A 21,598-nucleotide genomic window follows, 5' to 3' on the forward strand; every position below is an offset into this window, starting at 1 on the left:
AACCACGGGCTCCTTCCCTGGTTTAGGTAAAACCGATATCCCCGCCTCTGACATAGAAGCCGGTAGACCACCCCCTTCCAAAACTCCATTTCCCACCCGTACCAAGAGGTCTCCCAACTCCCCCACAAAGCATTTATAAAATCTCGCCGAATGCCCATCCAACCCTGGTGCTTTACCATTAGGGAGTTGTTTTATCACACCCTGTACCTCCCCCATTCTAATGGGTTCCCCTGGAAGCTGAGCTCTTTCAGCCTCATCCAAGTTTGGTAGGGATATTTGGTCCAAAAACAGAGCAATATCAACCTCCAATTTCTCCTCAGAAGCACTACAAAGTTCCTGATAATATTTCACAAAACAGTTTCCAATATCTAAGCCAGTATATTGCCAATCTCCCCTCTCATCCTTCAACTTCTTAATAAGAGAACGCCCTCTCCGTGCTAGCAAAAACCTGACCAGCAATGCACTGGATTTATTAGCAAATTCAAAATGCTGCTGCTTGAGCTTAATTCTCATAAAATCCACCTCTGCCATCTGTAATTGCGCTACCTCCCCTCTTACTTGCTTAAGTTCTGCCCATACCTGCGGTGTAGGGTTTCTTTTGTGCTGCTGCTCCAAATACAATAACCTCATCCGTAACATCAACGAGCGCTGCCCTTTTTCCCTTTTCTTTCATGACCCCCATTTAATCAATGCTCCCCTCACCACTACCTTCAGCGCATCCCACAGCACCCCATCTGTTACTTCCCCATTGTCATTAAAGCTTCGGAATTCTTGAATAGTGATCTGAATATCTTCCCGCACTTTCTCATCCCGAAGCAGTGATTCATTAAGTCTCCAGACTCCTTGTCTTCTACTTTGGCCTAACCCAATCAATTTAATCCACATTGGCGCATGGTCCGAGACACAAATGGTTTCTATCTCCGCAGCCCCCACCATATGCCATCCATTATGATGCACCCATAGCCCATCTATCTGGAAGTAAGTCTGTGCTGCATGTGAATAAAATGTATAATCCAGCTTTGTTCCATGCAACATCCTCCAAGAACCCACTACCTCCAACCCCTTCAAAAACTGTAGCAATGCCTTCCTTCCAGGACCACTCTGCAGCCCTCCCCTTCCTGAATGATCCAGCCTTGCATCCGGAGCAATACTGAAATCCCACCCTACCACAACCTGCCCTCTTACAAATCCCAAGATTTCGGCTTTTAATGTTTAGTAAAAATCTCTCTGTCCCACATTCGGGAACACAAATGTTAATCAATGTCAGCTCCTTCCCCTGCAACCACCCTCTGAGGCCCACACACCGCCCACTAGTGTCATAAAACACCTCTTTAATTACAATCCCACAAGTCTGTCTAATCAAAATAGCCACTCCCCCATCTTTTTTGGCCCTGTTCCCTGATGTATCAACACTTCCCGAAAGGGTTTATGACTCAACAAATGAACGTCTCTCGGTCTTAAATGTGTTTCTTGCAAAAACGTTACATCCCACTTCAACCTGCCCAATTCCTTAAATACTCTACTGCGTTTCCCCTGATTATTTAGCCCATTTACATTCCAAGTACCCACTACTAAGGTCTCTCCCTGCCCTTCCCCCCTCCCATTCCCTCTTCCTTTCTCCTTCCCCACAGTCTCTTTCCCCTGCTCCAAACCCTCACTCCCCTGCTCCAACTTATCTCCCAACTCCCCCCCCCGATTTCCCCCCTCTCCCCCTCCCATCCTCCACAGACAATCCCTGCCTTCCCTTATTTCCCCGACCCCCATCCCTCTGCTCCAACCCATCCCCAACTCCACTCCCCCCATCCTCCCTTCAGCTGATCTCTCTATCGATAAATCAGCCATCCCATGAGGAATCCACACCCTCTCTCTGAACGTTAACCTCTCCAACACTAATACCTATCCCTCCCAGCACCCCACATAATCCCATAGCCCTTACATCCAATCATCCCATTCTCCTCCTCCCAACCTCCCCCCTAATTCAAACAGTTCACCACAAGTCCACACAGATCTACATTTCCTCAGGGAGCTTGCTTGTCAGAAATCTTCCCCCGATCCACCACCTTCTGCCCTGCTGAATCCACTCCGGACTCCTTGGTTGTCACCCGCAGCTCCCTGTGACCAGGAATATCTTTACACCTCAAAGAGCGCAGTGATGACCACGCCTCATCCAGGGTTTTAACTTTATGCGATGTACCATCCACTGTTAGCCACATGCCAAATGGAAAAAGCCACCTGTACTGGATCCCTTTTGACCTCATAAATTTCGTGACTTCTCGGAAGGATAAACGCTTTTGCAATGTAGTCCAAGCCAGATACTGAAACACTCAAATTTTACTATTTTTCCAGATGATCTCTTTTTGCTGCCTTGCTTTGGACAAAATCTTCTCCTTGAAGGGGAAGTCAGCAAAACATACGTCTCTCTGGCGGGTTCCCAGCTGCGGACCGGCCACTCTGTGTGCTCTCTGAATACCAAAATATGGCAACTGACCTCCCTCCTCAGACTTCAGAATGAACCCACACAGATCTTGGATCATTTCTTCACAATTGGTAGAGCTGTTTACTTCAGGAACTCCCTTGAATCGTAGATTATTCCGGCGCAATCTATTCTCCAAGTCCTCCACCTGCTCCCTGAGTTGCTGCAGTTCTTGCGTGTCAGCCTTCACCACTTTTTGCAGTTTCCCCAAGTCTTGCTTGCACATCTCCATGTCTTCTTCCATCTCCCCAACCCGCGTGCGTTCCCAGGTCACAAATGTCAGCCCTTAGAGAAATAAGTGATCTCTAACATATAATTAAAATCAGTCACAGAACTTGACAGCAACCAATATAACACCAAAAAAGGATTCAAGGGTCGAGACAGAAAACTACAAACCAATAAAAGCCTGGTGTATTATTAGAACAGAAGAGTATTTTAAATAAATATGGCATAATGGAAAGTACATTGATACATAAGTATTGCCATACTGGGACAGACGAAAGGTCCATCAAGCCCAGCATCCTCTAAATATATCTCAATAGCAGACTATGGACTTTTCCTCCAGGAATTTGTCCAAACCTTTTTTTAAACCCAGATAAACTAACTGTTGTTACCATATCCAGCCATGAGTTCCGGAGCTTAACTAATTTGTTGAGTGAAAAAAATATTTCTTCCCATTCATTTTAAAAGTATTACCATGTAACTTCACCAAGTGTCTCCTAGTCTTTATATCTTTTGAAAGAGAAAAAAAAAAAAGAAAAGATTCACATTTACCCATTCTACACCACTCAGGATTTTGTAGACCTCTGTCATATCTCTCCCTCAGCTATCTCTTTTTCAAGCTGAAGAGCCCTAACATCAAGTGTTTCCTCATACGAGAGGAGTTCCATCCCCTTAATCATTTTGATCGGCCTTTTTAACACTGCTATATCTTTTTTGAGATATGGCGACCAGAATTATATGCAATGCTCAAAGTGAGGTCACACCATGGAGCAATATAGAGGCATTATAATATTCTCTCTCTTATTTTCTATCCCTTTCTTAATAATTGCTAGCATTCTGCTTTCTTTTTTGGCTGCTGCTGCACACTGAGCAGAAGATTTCATCATATTATCCATGACGACACCCAGATCTTTTTCTTGTGTGCTGACTCCTAAGGTAGAACCTAGCATCAGGTAACTATAATTTGGACTATTCTTCCCAATGTGCATCACTTTGCATTTATCCACATTAATTCATCTGCCATTTTGATCCTCACTCTTCTGAGTTTTTCACAGTCCACATACATTTTAACAACTTTCCTTAGTTTTGTGTCTTCTGCAAATTTAATCACTTTACCCATCATTTCCAGATCATTTACAAATTAAGGCTGCAAATTAATCGCAGTTAACTATGTGATTAATGTATTAATCATTAATTGTGATTATTAGAGATTTTGATCACATTGCATCTCCTATCTACACCAAAAATCTCTTCTACTCTCTTCCACTCCCGGCCCATGTCCTCAGCATGATCCAGCATCTTTCCCTCCAACCAGGATTCAACATCACCCCCCACATATCAGTCTACCTTTAAAATAGTCTTGTGTTGGTCCCCAGCAGCGGCATCGATGCACATATGCTGCCTGCAGTCTGCTCCAAAGCTTTCCTTCTGGTCTGTTCTGCGTCCTCTGATATCACTTCCTGTTTTTGCATGGGAAGGACGGGTCAGAGGGAAAGCTTCAGACCTGGCTGCAAGCAGCCAATGCCAGGGAACAACAGAAGATCACTTTGAAGGAAGATAGGGGGTGGGAGGAATTGAGAGGGCGCAGATGCTGAACCCTGAGTGGGGGGAATGGAGTGAGCTTCTAGACCTGCAAGCAGAACTGGAGAGGTCACCAGTGGAAGATATTGCCAAAGCAGTAAGCTCTAGCAGCCATTAAAAGAACTTTGTGTTGCTCACCACCAAGTTTGTGTTGTTACTCATGAGGGTGGAGGGGAGGGATGGTGAGTTGGTGAATAAGAGGGAGGAAGAAAGAAAGAGAAAATGTAACTGAGGAAAGGGAGAAAAAGAAGGGAAAGGGAGATATGTTGGATCTGCGGAGTGGGAGGGAGGTAGATTATCAGTACTTTAGGAATGGGAAGGGGGATGGAATTTGATAGACCACTTTTCTCCGGTTACAATCAAAGCAGTTTACATGTTATATACAGGTACTTATTTTGTACCTGGGGCAATAAAGATTTAAGTGATTTGCCAGGAGTCACAAGGAGCTGCAGCAGGAAAAAAATAAACAAACTCGAAGGGTCACGTGATGCTGTGAACAGCAGCGGACGAATCTTAGTTTGCTGCGGGTGCCCGCACTCCCCTCAACAATCTGTTTATACCGATGGTAAACATTTCTTGAACAATCATACCTCATGGGTCTAGGAGTCTATGGACAAATATCTGAGTGCATCTGCGTCGCAAATGTCGGCCAAACCACCAAGCGGAGGGCCTTTTCTGCAGTATGTGTTCAACTGGTGGCTAGAAAGCGCCGCTTCTCCTTACAATATCCTGCAACTTTGAGGATCCAACACAACCACCAGTGGCACTCCTTTTTAAATTCGGAGGAGGCAGTGGCTTGGATACAAACTTTGGAAACGACATGAACCAGTGACTCAATGGGGTTGGGAGTAAATTGAAGTTGTTCTCACAGGTTGGGAAAATAATGTTAATGTTATTTGCTATCAGTTTCAGTGTATAATAACATAGTAGATGACGGCACAGAAAGACCTGCTCGGTCCATCCAGTCTGCCCAACAAGATAAACTCATATGTGCTACTTTTTGTGTATGCCTGACCTTGATTTACATCTGCCATTTTCAGGGCACAGACTGTAGAAGTCTGCCCAGTACTAGCCCCGCCTCCCAACCACCGGCTCTGCCACCCAATCTCCACTAAGCTTCTGAGGATCCATTCCTTCTGAACAGGATTCCTTTATGTTTATCCCACGCATTTTTGAATTCCGTTACTGTTTTCATCTCCACCACCTCCCGCGGGAGGGCATTCCAAGTATCCACCACTCCCTCCGTGAAAAAATACTTCCTGACATTTTTCTTGAGTCTGCCCCCTTCAATCTTATTTCATGTCCTCTAGTTCTACTACCTTCCCATCTACGGAAAAGGTTCGTTTGCGAATTAATACCTTTCAAATATTTGAACGTCTGTATCATACCACCCCTGTTTCTCCTTTCCTCCAGGGTATACATATATATTAATGATGATTGTATTACCAAGAGGGGGGGGGGGGGGAGTTCCTTGCTCTTTGGCATCTTTACGTCCCTTAGCCTTATCCTCCATAGAGAGATTGGGCTTTGATGTTAATTCAAGGGGTTCAAGAGGAGTGTTTGGGGGGTGGGGGTGGTGTGGGGGATCGGGCGGGTAGGGAGGTGGAGTGTAAGTGGGGATGGGCTTCAGGGATTTGGGCAATGTGTGCAAAGTGGAGATCAAAGGACAAGGGAGTGGTATTACAGGTCTTTAGCCTTCATGATACAACTATCTGGGACACCATCGGGAGAGAAAAGATATTATGACCCTTCAAGAGTGTGTATATCTTTCCGTGGGAGGGGCTGGGCCCTTGGAGAGATCTGCTTGATAGCTCAGGGATCTTTTGGCTTTTCTCAGACATATGGATTTGGTGAATAACTCCACCATTCGCCTTATCTCTTGGAACGTTTCGGGAATATCGTCCCCAGTGAAACGATCCAAGATCCTGGCACAGCTTAAACACCACAAAGCGGCTATTGCATGTATCCAGGAAACTAAATTATCCGATTCAGAACATAAGAAATTATGTCAGCAGTGGGTGGGTGGAGTGTTTTTATTCCTCATCTGGTAATAGAAGAAGCAGAGTGGTAATTACTACTACTACTTATCATTTCTATAGCGCTACAAGGCATACGCAGTGCTGTACACCATACACAAAAAAGACAATCCTTGCTCAAAGAGCTTATAATCTAGATAAGACAGGCAGACAGAAAAAAAATTAAGGGTAAGGGAATAAAGAGGTGAGGATAAAAGGACAGGGCAAGTGAGCAGTGGTTAGGAGTCAAAAGCAGTGGTAAAGAGGTGGGCTTTAAATTTGGACTTGAAAACGGCCGGAGGGGGCTAGACGTACAGACTCAGGAAGTTTATTCCAGGTGTGAGGTGCAGCAAGACAAAAGGAACGAAGTCTAGAATTAATAAAAAAAAGGGCCTCCCATGTCACTCTAGACTTATTTATAAAGACTCAGAAGGGAGGGTGGTTTTACTTCATATCAATTTGTTTGGACAAAGCTTTTACCTATATGCAGTATATGCCCAAATGCTTATTCACCTCAGTTCTTTCAGTCTTTAATTTCCTTGGGACTCCAGCACTCAGATGCACCTTGGGTGTGGATAGGAGATTTTAACCAGGTTATAGATTCTGAGTTGGACTGCTCAAGAGGCCGGTCTAACCAAGGGTTGGGATGAAGCAGAGGCTTGCCCTTTGTGTGTAAATCATTGCAGTTAGTGGGCCCATGGTGCCTTTTACACCCAACTATGAGAGACTATACACATCAATCTAAAGTCCATCAATCTTGGTCTCAAACAGACTATATTCTTATGGTGAAGGACTGTTTTTTTTTTTTTAAGAGTTTCAACTGTTTTTTTTTTTTTTTTTTTAAGAGTTTCACAAGCGGATATAGGGCCCCTAGAAGTCTCAGACCATTCACTAATCTGGATAGATTTAACCTTTGATACGCTGGGAGAGTCGGGGTATTTTTGGCAATTTCCTTCCTTTTTGTTTTGTGATGCGGCCTTCTCCACTTATATCAAAGAACAGTGGGAGCAATATGTAGCCACCAATGCAGAATCTTGTGACTCTCCAATTATATTCTGGGAAGCCTCCAAGGCTGTTTTGAGAGGTGGGATAATAGCATACATGAGCGCTAGATCTAAACGTCTCTCAATGGGTATAATTCGTTTAGAGCGGGAACTCCGGTTAGCAAAGAAAACATACTTATCACAGCCAAACCAGCATAACCAAGATGCCAAGTCAGCGGCCTTAAAAGCATTAAACTCACTAATTCACGAGCAAACAAAGATACGCCTCTCTGTGAGATGTTTACAATTCCACTGTTTTGGGAATAAACCAGGGAAATTGTTGGAACATGTAGCTCGCTCTCTGATTAAACATTAAGTTAATCCCTTTGATCACATCACCAGATGGGACTAGGGTACACAGACCAGATGGGATAATGAAGGCATTCCATTCATACTTTAAAAAAATGTTTTCTAAAGAGGGTGTCGGGGGCGCCATGTTGGCCCAGGACTATTTGGAAGATGCGGGTCTCCCCCGTTTACCCCAGGCCCTCCAGAGCCAGCTTTCTTCACCACTTCGGGCCCAGGAAATACAGCAGGATCTTAAGACTCTTCCTTTGGGCTTTGCTCCAGGACCGGACGGTTTCTCGGCCGACTATTATAAAATGTTACCCCCACAATTTTATGGCCCACTTATCGAATACTATGAATTGGTAGTGCAAAGGGGTTTTTTTCTTCCCATGAAAATGAGGCCCTAATCACATTGATCCCCAAACCGGGCAAACCACGAGACCGCTTAGAATCTTTACAGACCCATCTCCCTGATCAATGTGGACCTCAAGATTTTTGGCTCGAGTGTTGGCAGACCGTTTGGCGCCCCACATTCCCTTCCTGGTGGGGGACCACCAGGTGGGGTTTGTGCGAGGTCGACACTCAGTAATCAACGTTCGCAAGGTCTCCTCTCTGTAGCCCGGTGCCTCTCTTCTAAAACACAGCTATTATTGGTTAGTCTAGACGCGGAAAAGGCATTTGATAAGGTGCGCAAGGATAATTTATTCCAGGTTTTGTCTTATGTGGGCTTGGGGGGGCTGGTTCCTTCAAGCTATTGAAACTTTATACAAAGGACTGCCTGCTTGCTTGTTGGTCAATGCAATTAAATCTTCCCCCTTGGAGGTTCAAATGTGTACGAGACAGGGATGCCCTCTTTCCCCCTGGTTATTCTTCTTGTATTTGGAACCATTACTGCGCACTATTGTGGCAGATCCGAATATTTCCGGAGTGCTGGTTCTGGCCCAGTCGGTGAAAGTGCTGGCTTTTGCAGATGACTTGTTTCTAACTTTAACTCACCTCCAGCTATCATTGCCTCGATTAGTCAGTTATTGATGAGTTTGGGTTTTTCTCAGGTTTCTCACTCAACTTACAGAAGTCCATGACTTTGCCGTACCACTCTGAGATAAAGGAAAATTGGGAGGAAACATTCCCATTACAATGGGCCTCGCAAGTGGTAACCTATCTGGGTGTTAGAATCCCAGCGGATTTATCTGCACTCTACTCAATAAAATATGGAATTTTTGAAAAATGGAGTGGCGACAGCCTGCAGGGTTGGCAGTCTTTACCTATTTTCCTATTTGGGGCGGGTAGCACTTTATAACATGGTTCTATTTCCAACCTGGATATATGCATTTCAAACATTACCTCTGTTTTTACAATACAAAGACAAGAGATGGCTGCACAGACAGTTGAACAAGTTTCTTTGGTAGGGGAAGAGGGCCCGCATGTCATCTCGAGGGCATCGCTGCCACATAACAAGGGAGGGTCTGGGATTGTTGGATTTACGCCTCTTCTCAGTGGCTAGCTGTATGCGCCATCTCTCGGACTGGTTCCGCAACTCTCAATACTTTTCTAACACTCCTCAGAAACCTGTTGGTTCGGATCCCTAAACATTGCCTATTGGCTCCAAGCTCCGGCGGGTCAAGTGGCGAACTTAGGTCCAGTCTCTCCCATTTTTCGACCTCTGTGCCAGGCGTGGTGCTGGCTGTGTAAATTATTTTCTTTGAGTAACACAGTCTCTCCCTTACTACCTATCAGAGGGAATCCCGCCTTCCCAGTGGGTAGCACATCGACAGTTTTCCAGCGATGGGCATCTTGGGGGATTCATTATCTGTATCATGTTGTATCAGAACAGGGAACGATAAAATCTTTTTCAGACCTTTGTGGGGAGTATAAATTGGAAAAGCGAGACATTTTTGCCTATTTACAAATACGACATGTGACCCCACGGGGCTTTCACAGGTTTGTAATCCACAAGACACTGCAATTCCTCAAGCTTCCCAGCTGAGAAGTCCTCTTGCCAGGAGAAAAACACAGAGACAGCCCTCCCGTGCCTGTCCCTCCTCCGGGTCCCCTTGTCCAAGATTTACAAACTCCAGACCAACAGTCTTTCTTTTTTCTTTTATTTATTTTCTCCAGCACAGTCCCTGATACACACAATCAACAGGTTTTGCTTCAACTTTTCCTTCACTCTCTTCTCATTACTTCCTGGGAGATGAAAGGGGTCCCACCCAACCTCTGTCAGTCTCTAACATCTGACAGCCACCCTCCTGACCCCAGCTGAAAACCCTCACCTCCTGTTGGAGTGTTTCTGCAGCCACTTCTTTCCCTCTTTCATTAAGTCACAGAACCATGTGGCCAGGAGTCCTTTTACCTGTCCACCTTCAGCTTGAGCTGAAATGTCCATGGACTCTCCTTCGGAAGTCTCCTCTCTCTCCAATCCTCCTCCACCTTCTCCAGACTGCCAGTCCATGGGTTCCTCTACAGCATTCCTTACCAGCTGCCTCCCATTATCCCCCTCTCCCAGCTGTTTCCTATTCTGTTCATCCAGCCCTCCCGGATCCTCCTCCTTTCCCCTAGGATTCTGGGACTCGTAGTAGGGGGTAACACTTTCTCATCCTACCAGGCCTCTCTCTCTCAAGGGCTGCTGGGACTTGTAGTCTTTCAGATTCATTGACCTCAATGGTGAAGGAGACAGGCTGCTTTCCCGCACTGGCCCTGCACTCTTGATTCTGGCCCTTTCGGCTCTGTCCTCCCGTGGGGGGTCTAGGGTACCCAAGCGACTTCCCCCTCCCTGCTTTTCTTGCTGGGCGTCCCTTGCTCCCCGCCTAATCACAGACACTATGTTCAATCTCTGTCAAGAGGTTCACTGGCAGCAGAAGCTTGGGAATGTTATAACTCTATGCTTGGACTTGATGCGCAATCGTGCATCCCTTTGAAATTGTTCCACTCACATTTCAGAGATTCTACAAAACAGTATGATTACAAGATGGTGACCCAGCAGTGGAATATGGACTTGAACATTCATCTCAATCAGGAGCAAACACAAACCAGTCTTCTGAGGATATACCAGCTGACAGAGAATGCCAGTTGAGAGTTACAATTCAAATTCATCTTCAGACTTTATATTTCTCCTCGCAGAGCCTTCTGTCCACTTTCCAAACTCTGACAATTGCCACAAGTGTGATGGTGGGGGTGCTCATTTAGGTCACATGTTCTGGACCTGCTCCCCCCCCCCCCCCCCAGTGAATACGTTTTGGAAAGACTTGGCTTTGCACCTGTCAATGCTATAGAGAGTCACTTGGCATCCCTCCCTGAAACAACTACTTAACTGGTTCACACTACAAGGAAGGGCACCAGCAGGCTTGAAGGCCTTTTTACAGCGATCAATCCATATGGCAAAAAAAGCGATCTTAGAGCTGTGGCTTCAGCCAGAGGCCCCAACGGTGGCCCAGTGGCGTTGCTGATGATTCACATGCGTTCCTTGGAGCACAGGAGTACTACAGACTTATCTTCTAAAAAGGGGGACTTGAACTGCAAGACATGGGCCTCATTTTGGGATTCGCTCATTCCTTTGGCACGTAGTCGAATACTAAATTCCTGAAGTGGGTGGGCTGAAGAGGATAGATATCATGTGTTAGCTGAGTAAGAGAACTGATCATTGTACTATCTGGCATTCACATCATTTGTTACAAGGTGTTTTTGTTATTTGACACAAATATGTTAATAAACAAGAGTTGAAAAAAATAAACTCAACTCAATCATGTGATTAACTGCAATTACACATTTTTAATTGTGCGATTAATCGTGATTAAAATTGTGATCTCCCCTCCGAAGGGACACCACCTTGTAGGGGTGGAGGGGCTTCTGTGTTTCAATGACTTAGGCTATTGTCACGTCGGTGGCCGTGACCACCCTCAGACTTACCTCATTTCTGGGGGCCAGCGGCTGTGCTGGCTTCTCTCTGTGTTTGTGTTAGTCTTGTCTCTGTCCTGGTGTGCTGGCTGCTTCCAGCATGAACCTGATTGCTTCACTAGACCTCACCTGTGTGGGCTATGCCTCTCTAGGGAGCCAGCATCTAAGATGGCTGCCACCGGCTCTATGCCAGCTTCCAAGATGGCTCCTGCTTGTCTTTCCTGTGGGCTCACTTCCTATGTGTGTCAAGCCTCTCTTTGGGGCCAAGGTACTTCCTGCTTCTGTCCTGCTGCTGGTGACCTCATCAGTGAGAGCCTTCATAAGGAAGTGCTGTGCTGGCATTCTGGGCCTTTGCATTGATGTTATGCTCTTAGGCCAGGTCAGGTTAGTAAGTGTCTGCTGCACTACTGCTTAGCCTTTCTCTGGGTTCCAGCCCAGCTTCGCTCTGTGTCTATATCTGTTGTCTTCCTGTGGGGGGTTCTTCCCTGCCACTTTGTGTCTGTGGACTGCGGGTCCTTCCTGGCTTACCCTGTGTTTGGGGTGAAGCCTCTGTCCGTGTTTACTCTGTCTGTTCTCCTGTCTGCCCAAAGACCCTGGGCCTGATATTCCTGGTTACTCTGTTTGCTCTGCTGCCTGCCCAAGACCCTTGGCCTGTTATTCCTGGTTTGCTCTCTTTACCCTAGGTCCTGCCTTGCCTAGCCTGTGTGCCTACCCTGCTTGTATATCCTAGATCCTGTATCTGTCTAGCTAGTGTGTATTTCCTGGGTGGCTATTCCTGTATCCTGTCTCCACCTAGCTAGAGGGTTTACCTTGTGGGTATTCCCGGATCCCTGTTCTGCCTAGTGTGTTTGCTGCCCTAGTCCTTGCTCCTGCTAGGCTTCTGTACGCCTTGTGTTCCTTGGTCTGTCTTCTGGGTCTTGCTAGTGGCTGTGCTGCAGCACACTGTCTGTGTTTAGTTCCCAGTCTGGTCTCCCTCGTGTTTCCTAGACCCAGGGTGGGTCCTCTGGATCTTCAGTTCCTGCCGGCCACATGCACTTCGGAGCTCAACTCCGGAGGAACGGTGGCTAAGTGCAGGTGAAGCTGTTCCTGTTTCGTCTGTTCTAGTTGCCTGCCTTGTACTACTCCAGTCCAGAGTTCCAGTACTGCTCTTCTGTGTTTCCAGTCCCGAGGTGGTCTTGCCTGTCGCTGCCGCTCCTCGGCAGTGGCCCAAGGGCTCACGAACCAGTCCTGCCTCGAGGACCTGACAACTATGCTGAAGGGTTACCCATATCAGACAGGCCTCTGAGGAGAAACCAGACAGAGTGTCCCAAACTGGGAGAGAGGTAAGATGGTGACCTGAAGTTCGTATGCCCAACGGCCCAGCTACCCTCTGAAGTTTCGTCTTCTTTACGTAAATTTCCTCTCTGCAATTGCAGTTACCTTAACTGAGAGGAAGGGGACAACCGGCGGTCAGACACCGATGGCCAGCCTTTTATCCCCTGAGCAGCAAATGCAGGACTGCTGTGCGACAAACTGCCCACAGATGAAAGGGTTGGCGAGTTCTTTGATTAGCGCCGGTGAAGGAGCGTCAACGCTCTTGGACCTGGAAAAAAACAACTCCATCACTCCCGAATTATTCAACCACCATGCCCAAAGGAGTGGAGGAGTGAGTTAGAGGTATATGCTGAAACGAAGGACGTTTACAGCAGAACCTGAATCGGCGGAACCACTCCTAAACACCTATGAGAAATCAACTTGGAGTTTTTGGCTCCCGTGAAGGTTACATTGAATATCATCTGGAAGGCGCTTCAGGACCTAACGGTGGCAGTAAATAATTTTGATTCAGATATAATTTTATTAGAGAGTTACATGGACAATTCAACTGAACCCTTTGAGAGTAAAAAATTGATATAATAAATGATTCCACATGAGCAAGAAGTGGTTATGAATTTGAAAATGATAATAGACCAGAAATTTTGAATAATAAAATGAATATTATTATAGATGATTAATACCGAAATTATTGTTTTTGCCCAGAGTTCCAGGTATGACTCCTAAAGTTTTCCTCTGAAATATTTCCTCAAATTATTACTTTAAAAGGAGTGAAGCCTGTGAAAACTGGGATTATTTTAATCAGTGGGATTTGAATTAGAGACTTAAGTATATGTATTGTTAAATAACTTCTGGTTTTTAATAGAGAAAGAATGTAATTAGATGTATTATTTCTAACTAATATTGGACAATAAGTATGTTTTCAATGAAATGATTTGACTATACATCGTATTGGCCATGAAGAAGCCAACCAGATGATCAATGTGGAATAATGAATTAGATGAGTAATATCTGGGGATAATCAGGTTAATACCACGGGTTTATTTTCTGTTTACTGTTTAATTGATCTCCTTATCTTGTTTCACTCTCCCTATTTAGTGGTCTAAGGAAGAGAATAGAATTACCTGACTGAAATAATTCCTACATATTACTTTCTCTGTATTTCCAGCAAGTTGTTTTATCGCTTGTAAAAATTTAAATGGTTATAAATAAAAAATGTAAAAAAAAAAAATTGTGATCTAAATACATCCCTATTATAAATATGTTAAATAGCTCCAGTGCAGATCCCTGGGACATTCCACTATTCATCCTCCGCCACTGAAACTAAAGGCCAATTAAACCTACCTTCTATTTTCTTTCCTTAAATCAGTTCCTAATCCCCACCAGAATATTCATTTATTTATAACATTTATATTCCATTTACACCTAAGCAGTTTACAAATAAAACATGCATAGATTTCCAATTCATAACTGCTTACAATACACACAAATTTCCAGGCACTCAGCCTAAGTAATCACATCATCACAGCTCATCAAATGTTGCAAAAATAAATCACTTTTCAATGCCTGTTGAGTTACTGCAAAGCTGAACTATGATGTTACATGATTATAGTCTTTTATGCTTCAATAGAAGTGCTGAGCCATCTATTTTGGACCATGCACTTTGGAATATTGCTCCTGCTCCTTTTTCTCAGGAGTCGGTCATGAGGAACTTTGTCAAAAGCTTTCAGAAAATCTAGATACACTACAGTAGACATTTTTTAAACCACTGCTGAGAAAAAAAGAAAAGTCACAGGATTGGAAGCAATAAATCCTATTTCAGACCAGTGGCATTTTAAAACATTTATTGATGATCTGGAAAAGACAGCAAAGAGAAAAGTGATCAAATCAGCAACTGAAAAGTATTACAAGTAATTAAAACAAGCAGACTCTGAGGAATTGCAAGACAGCTTTGCAGGAATGGGAGAAGTGGAGGACAATTTAAAAGCCATTTCTGCATGTAAAGCAGTTTATAAAATTGAATGCCTAATATGTGTATAAAATTAGCCAGGTACAGCATGCATATGCATAACTTCACCCAAACAGAAAAAAAAAAGATGACAGATCAAGTATGACCGACAGTTAAAAAAAAAAAAGTCATACACGAATAGAGTGTGCTTATAACAGCACTAGGTCTTGGGAGACACTATAAAATTAGCTGGTAACTGAATTAAAACAAATTTAAGAAAATATTTTTGTCCAGTCAATGTACAATTAAGTTGTAAAATTTATTTCTGAGAAGTATTCAAGGCAAATAGTAAAGGTGGATTTAACAAAAGTATGGACAAGTTCCTGAAGGGATAAGTCCATTAACAGTTATCATCTAGGTAGTCTTGAAGATCACTAGCTTTTTATATTTTTGGAAGTAACAACTGAATGGATCTTTTCATCAGAATCTGCAAAATACATCCATGAGGCCTGGACTGGCCATTATCAGAGACAGAATGCTCAGCTCAATGAATTGTTGTGCATGGCAAAGTATCACATTTGTATGAAATGAACAGCATAAACAGTATAGTTTTTCTCCTCCTAGCACTGGAGAGCAACTAGTCATCATTAACAGCTTGCTCATTTCAGATGCCTTGCCGCCAAACAGAAGGATCTGAGATACTTGAATTCACATGCTGAACTATATTCAGATTTGCTCAAAAGTGTCATGGATCATCATTTTCAGCTCAGTTTCCAGTTGCCCAACTGCTAAACAGGGAAAGGTAAAGTTTGTGTCCTGTATGCATGTCACAAATGATTTACATGGGGGGAGGGGGGCTGACATTGCCTTCCCCAGTCATCTTTATTTATTTTTATTTATTTTTGTTACATTTGTACCCCGCGCTTTCCCACTCATGGCAGGCTCAATGCGGCTTACTTGAGGGTTAAGTGACTTGCCCAGAGTCACAAGGAGCTGCCTGTGCCTGAAGTGGGAATTGAACTCAGTTCCTCAGGACCAAAGTCCACCACCCCAACCACTAGGCCACTCCCCCTGGCAAAGGCTGGATACTCATTTGCCAACCAAAAGTCGATGGATGGATGGCTGAGTTGGCAGAAACCAGCTACCTGACAGAAATCCTAACACAGGATTCAAAATTGGGTCATGGGCGCAGCAGGCAAGCGACCTACTGCTAACCTTTAGCATCCTTGGCTACCTTTAAATCTAGACTGAAAGCCCACCTCTTTAACATTGCTTTTGACTCGTAACCACTTGTAACCACTCGCCTCCACCTACCCTCCTCTCTTCCTTCCCGTTCACATTAATTGATTTGATTTGCTTACTTTATTTATTTTTTGTCTATTAGATTGTAAGCTCTTTGAGCAGGGACTGTCTTTCTTCTATGTTTGTGCAGCCTTGTAGCGCTATAGAAATGCTAAATAGTAGTAGTAGTAATCTTCTTCAAATCAGTTGAGAGCAGGCCTTGAAAACTGTGCATTAATTGCCTATATCATAAACTGTACAGAAATGCAAACTGTCCCATACATACCAACTGCTGGTCTTCAAGAAGGAGCACATAAGCATACAAGCTTATCTACCCTTGCTATCAACCAAGTAAGCCCCCCCCCCCCCCCCCCAATAAATAAATAAATAAATAAAACCCTAGGAGGTGATAGGACAGTTGACAGATGAGCAAATAGAAACTTTCTGGAGACTTCTATTGGAAACCAATGCTACAAAGTCTCAATATTAATAACACAAGTTTTAGAGAAAAGCAACACTGACCAGCTGAAATGGAAGTCTGTCATACAAAATGAAGTAACAAGTCCAAAATAAACCAAAAAAAATCTAAAACACCCATCTCTGAAAAATTTCTGTAAGTAACCCTGGTACCAAAGTGCAAACTGATCAAGTTAAGAGTGAAAAGCAGGATCCTGGTCACTGTTTTATCCACCCTAAACTATTTTTCTGCCATTGTTCCTTTACCTCCCCTGGATCCTCCTTCCTCTTGTCGAGAACATCACAAGGTATACTGAGTAGAAATTACTGAAAGACGGATCTCTATTTTATTGGTGCCAACTCTCTACCTTTTAAAAACATATCCTATTGTCAACAGTGGAGAAAAATATCCTAAAATACGAACATTTTGTGCAGGCAGAGTTAAATGACTCATGGTATGATATTGGAAGAAACTAGGAAAATTTGTGCACGGATGACTATGACCAAAATTACTATGCAAACTGAATGGAGGAGTTGATTGGAGACACAGCAGTGGAAAGAGAACCAGGGTATCCAGGGTTCAAATCCACCAGTTTTCCTTGTGACCTTAGGCAAGCCACATTACCCTGTGTTGTCTCAAAAACAAAGCTAGGATTGAAATCCCTGGAGGAAAAGGAAAATACCTACTGTGCCTCAATGTAAGTTGCCTTTTGCAACCAATAACAAAGTGTGAAATAAATCTAAATAAACTATTTCTTATTACCACCTTAGTACACTTTGCTGACCCTTACCTCTCTTGCATGCAGGATTCCCATGTCATGTTGCCATATCTCTGGGATGTGTATGCTATCATACTTTATCCTTCTCTAACCATGTAGCCTGGCAAAAAGGCATTCTGTTTTACCAACTACATGGAAAATACTCATGAGAAGGAAATTATAATAAAACGTAAAAGGAACAGATACGCATAATCTATAAATTAGTTTAATTTGGATAAATTGACGTTGTCACAGCCCCATATCATGCATTATCATAAAGCTTATTATTCTAGGCAAAGGTCATAATATTTTCCTGGGCAAGGTGAACAATATAAAGATTACTACTCCTCCAAGCTATATAAAAGCTAAAAGTTATTGTGACCCTATAAGATGCATAGGAGAAGCCTATTAAAGAATCAGAGAAAAATGAGAGCAGATAATGATCATACAGACAATCCAGTCCGCTCATCCATAACTGTGTCCCCACTTCATGCATAAGACAATGCTAATCCACTTTTTAAAATCCGTTTATGGAGAATAATAAATAAAAACTAACCTGTGTTAAAAGGGTCTGCTGCGGTGGCTGCAACTGAGAAAAAATATTAGTCAGTAAAGTAATATCAACTATACATTGATAATTAGCAGCTGCATGATTACCACTGGATGTTTGAAATGTCCATCTCAGTATCAATGGTTTGTTATTTATGTATATATGCACTGTACTCTGTTGGGGGACATTAGGAGGGCAATTCTAGAAAAGGGACACCTATTGAGAGCCTACTCTATAAAAAAAAATGTAGGCATCTACATTTCTTTATAGAATACTAGCTTAACAGGTCAAATTCACACCTATATTTTATTTATTTAATATTTTATTTGTTACATTTGTATCCCACATTTTCCCACCTACAGTGGGGGAAATAAGTATTTGATCCCTTGCTGATTTTGTAAGTTTGCCCACTGACAAAGACATGAGCAGCCCATAATTGAAGGGTAGGTTATTGGTAACAGTGAGAGATAGCACATCACAAATTAAATCCGGAAAATCACATTGTGGAAAGTATATGAATTTATTTGCATTCTGCAGAGGGAAATAAGTATTTGATCCCCCACCAACCAGTAAGAGATCTGGCCCCTACAGACCAGGTAGATGCTCCAAATCAACTCGTTACCTGCATGACAGACAGCTGTCGGCAATGGTCACCTGTATGAAAGACACCTGTCCACAGACTCAGTGAATCAGTCAGACTCTAACCTCTACAAAATGGCCAAGAGCAAGGAGCTGTCTAAGGATGTCAGGGACAAGATCATACACCTGCACAAGGCTGGAATGGGCTACAAAACCATCAGTAAGACGCTGGGCGAGAAGGAGACAACTGTTGGTGCCATAGTAAGAAAATGGAAGAAGTACAAAATGACTGTCAATCGACAAGATCTGGGGCTCCACGCAAAATCTCACCTCGTGGGGTATCCTTGATCATGAGGAAGGTTAGAAATCAGCCTACAACTACAAAGGGGGGAACTTGTCAATGATCTCAAGGCAGCTGGGACCACTGTCACCACGAAAACCATTGGTAACACATTACGACATAACGGATTGCAATCCTGCAGTGCCCACAAGGTCCCCCTGCTCCGGAAGGCACATGTGACGGCCCGTCTGAAGTTTGCCAGTGAACACCTGGATGATGCCGAGAGTGATTGGGAGAAGGTGCTGTGGTCAGATGAGACAAAAATTGAGCTCTTTGGCATGAACTCAACTCGCCGTGTTTGGAGGAAGAGAAATGCTGCCTATGACCCAAAGAACACCGTCCCCACTGTCAAGCATGGAGGTGGAAATGTTATGTTTTGGGGGTGTTTCTCTGCTAAGGGCACAGGATTACTTCACCGCATCAATGGGAGAATGGATGGGGCCATGTACCGTACAATTCTGAGTGACAACCTCCTTCCCTCCGCCAGGGCCTTAAAAATGGGTCGTGGCTGGGTCTTCCAGCACGACAATGACCCAAAACATACAGCCAAGGCAACAAAGGAGTGGCTCAGGAAGAAGCACATTAGGGTCATGGAGTGGCCTAGCCAGTCACCAGACCTTAATCCCATTGAAAACTTATGGAGGGAGCTGAAGCTGCGAGTTGCCAAGCGACAGCCCAGAACTCTTAATGATTTAGAGATGATCTGCAAAGAGGAGTGGACCAAAATTCCTCCTGACATGTGTGCAAACCTCATCATCAACTACAGAAGACATCTGACCGCTGTGCTTGCCAACAAGGGTTTTGCCACCAAGTATTAGGTCTTGTTTGCCAGAGGGATCAAATACTTATTTCCCTCTGCAGAATGCAAATAAATTCATATACTTTCCACAATGTGATTTTCCGGATTTAATTTGTGATGTGCTATCTCTCACTGTTACCAATAACCTACCCTTCAATTATGGGCTGCTCATGTCTTTGTCAGTGGGCAAACTTACAAAATCAGCAAGGGATCAAATACTTATTTCCCCCACTGTATTTGTAGGCTCAGCGTGGCTTACATGGTGCCGGAGAGGCGTTTGCAGACTCCGGTGTAAACAAATACAAAGTGATGTTGTGGTAAGAAAGTTTAACCAAATACAAAGTGATGTTGTGGCAAGATAAAGTTCATGTGGTACAGGCACATGAGGGAATCGTACAGCGGAAGAGTTTATTTATTGCATTTGTATCCCACAATTTTTGTGGGTTCAGTGTGGCTTACAATATGAGTTAAATGTTGGAAATACAATTTGTTACAGATTGGTTATGGATTACATTTTGCATAATTATGCGAAACAATTGAAGTGTCGTTGGGAGTGTAACAATGGAGCACAAACATTGAAACATTGGAAGGAAACAATGGGAGCTTAGAGGGCGTTAAGAAGGCATAAAGACATATGATATATATCTTTCTGTGATTGAAGGTATGAATGATGTGATATTACGGGAATGAGAGTTCCGAGGTGAATGTGTGATGCATTCGTGAATAGTAGGTGTGGACTTTATGTGTTTTGGTTCTTTCCGTAAATCTTTTCGAAAAGATGGGTCTTCAATGATCTGCGGAAGGAAGCTTGCTCGTTGATTGTTCTTAAGTTGCGTGGCAGTGTATTCCAATACTGCGTGCTCATGTGAGAAAAGGTTGATGCATGTAGCATTTTGTATTTCACGCCTTTGCAATTGGGGAAGTGGAGGTTTAAGAAGGTTCGGGATGAACTTTTGGCATTTCTGGGTGGTAGGTCTATTAACTCAGACATGTAGGCTGGGGCTTCGCCGTGAATGATTTTGTGGACTAATGTGCATACTTTAAAAGTGATGCGTTCCTTTAGTGGAAGCCAGTGTAGTTTCTCTCGTAATGGTTTTGCACTCTCATATTTTGGCTTTCCAAAGATGAGTCTGGCTGCCGTATTCTGGGCTGTTTGAAGTTTTCTCAGTGTTTGTTCTTTGCAACCTGCGTATAGTGAGTTGCAGTAATCCAGATGGCTGAGCACGAGGGATTGTACTAGGCTGCGAAAGACGGATCTTGGGAAGTATGGTCTTATCCTTTTAAGTTTCCACATGCTGTAGAACATCTTTTTAGTTGTGTTGTTAGCATGAGTATCGAGCGTTAGGTGGCGGTCGATAGTGACTCCAAGGATCTTTAGCGTTTCTGAGATTTGAAGGTTCAGGTTTGGTGTGTTTATAGCTGTGAATTCTTTTGTGTTGTATTGGGAGGTGAGTATTAGGCATTGAGTTTTTTCTGCGTTTAATTTCAGACGGAATGCATCTGCCCATGTGTTCATGATGTGTAGACTTTGATTGATTTCGTTGAGGATTTCGTTAATGTCTTGTTGAAGGGGATGTATATTGTCACATCATCAGCGTATATATATGGGTTGAGGTTATGGTTTGATAGGAGTTTTGCCAGCGGGATCATCATTAGGTTGAAGATGGTTGGTGAGAGAGGTGATCCCTGTGGAACTCCACATTCAGGTGTCCATGCTTTAGACGTGGTCGAATTTGATGTGACTTGATACGAACGTTGGGTTAGGAACCCTTCGAACCAATTCAGGACATTTCCTCCAATGTCAAAGTATTCGAGTATGTGTAGTAGGATTCCGTGGTCAACCATATCGAAGGCACTTGACATGTCAAATTGTAGGAGGAGTATATTGTTGCCAGTTGCAATTATTTGCTTAAATCTAGTCATAAGGGTGACTAATACTGTCTCTGTGCTATGATTCGACCGGAATCCTGATTGGGCATCATGCAGTATTGAGTGTTTGTTTAGATAGTTTGTAAGTTGTTTGGTTACCATTCCTTCAGTTATTTTGGTTATTAGTGGTA

General features: G+C 43.6%; 1 protein-coding gene across 3 annotated transcripts in view; it reads right to left on the reverse strand.

Annotated features, from left to right (window-relative positions):
* The window catches only part of CCAR1 (cell division cycle and apoptosis regulator 1), a 268,378-nt gene that overhangs the window by 209,227 nt on the left and 37,553 nt on the right, over window positions 1-21,598 (reverse strand). For all 3 annotated transcript variants that reach the window (XM_030203453.1, XM_030203454.1, XM_030203452.1), the window contains exon 5: window positions 17,827-17,859. In XM_030203453.1, the coding sequence (XP_030059313.1) occupies window positions 17,827-17,859 (33 nt within the window). The remainder of the gene's footprint in view (window positions 1-17,826; window positions 17,860-21,598) is intronic.

This window comes from Microcaecilia unicolor, chromosome 5 (assembly GCF_901765095.1).
Source record: "Microcaecilia unicolor chromosome 5, aMicUni1.1, whole genome shotgun sequence".
Lineage (NCBI taxonomy): Eukaryota > Metazoa > Chordata > Amphibia > Gymnophiona > Siphonopidae > Microcaecilia > Microcaecilia unicolor.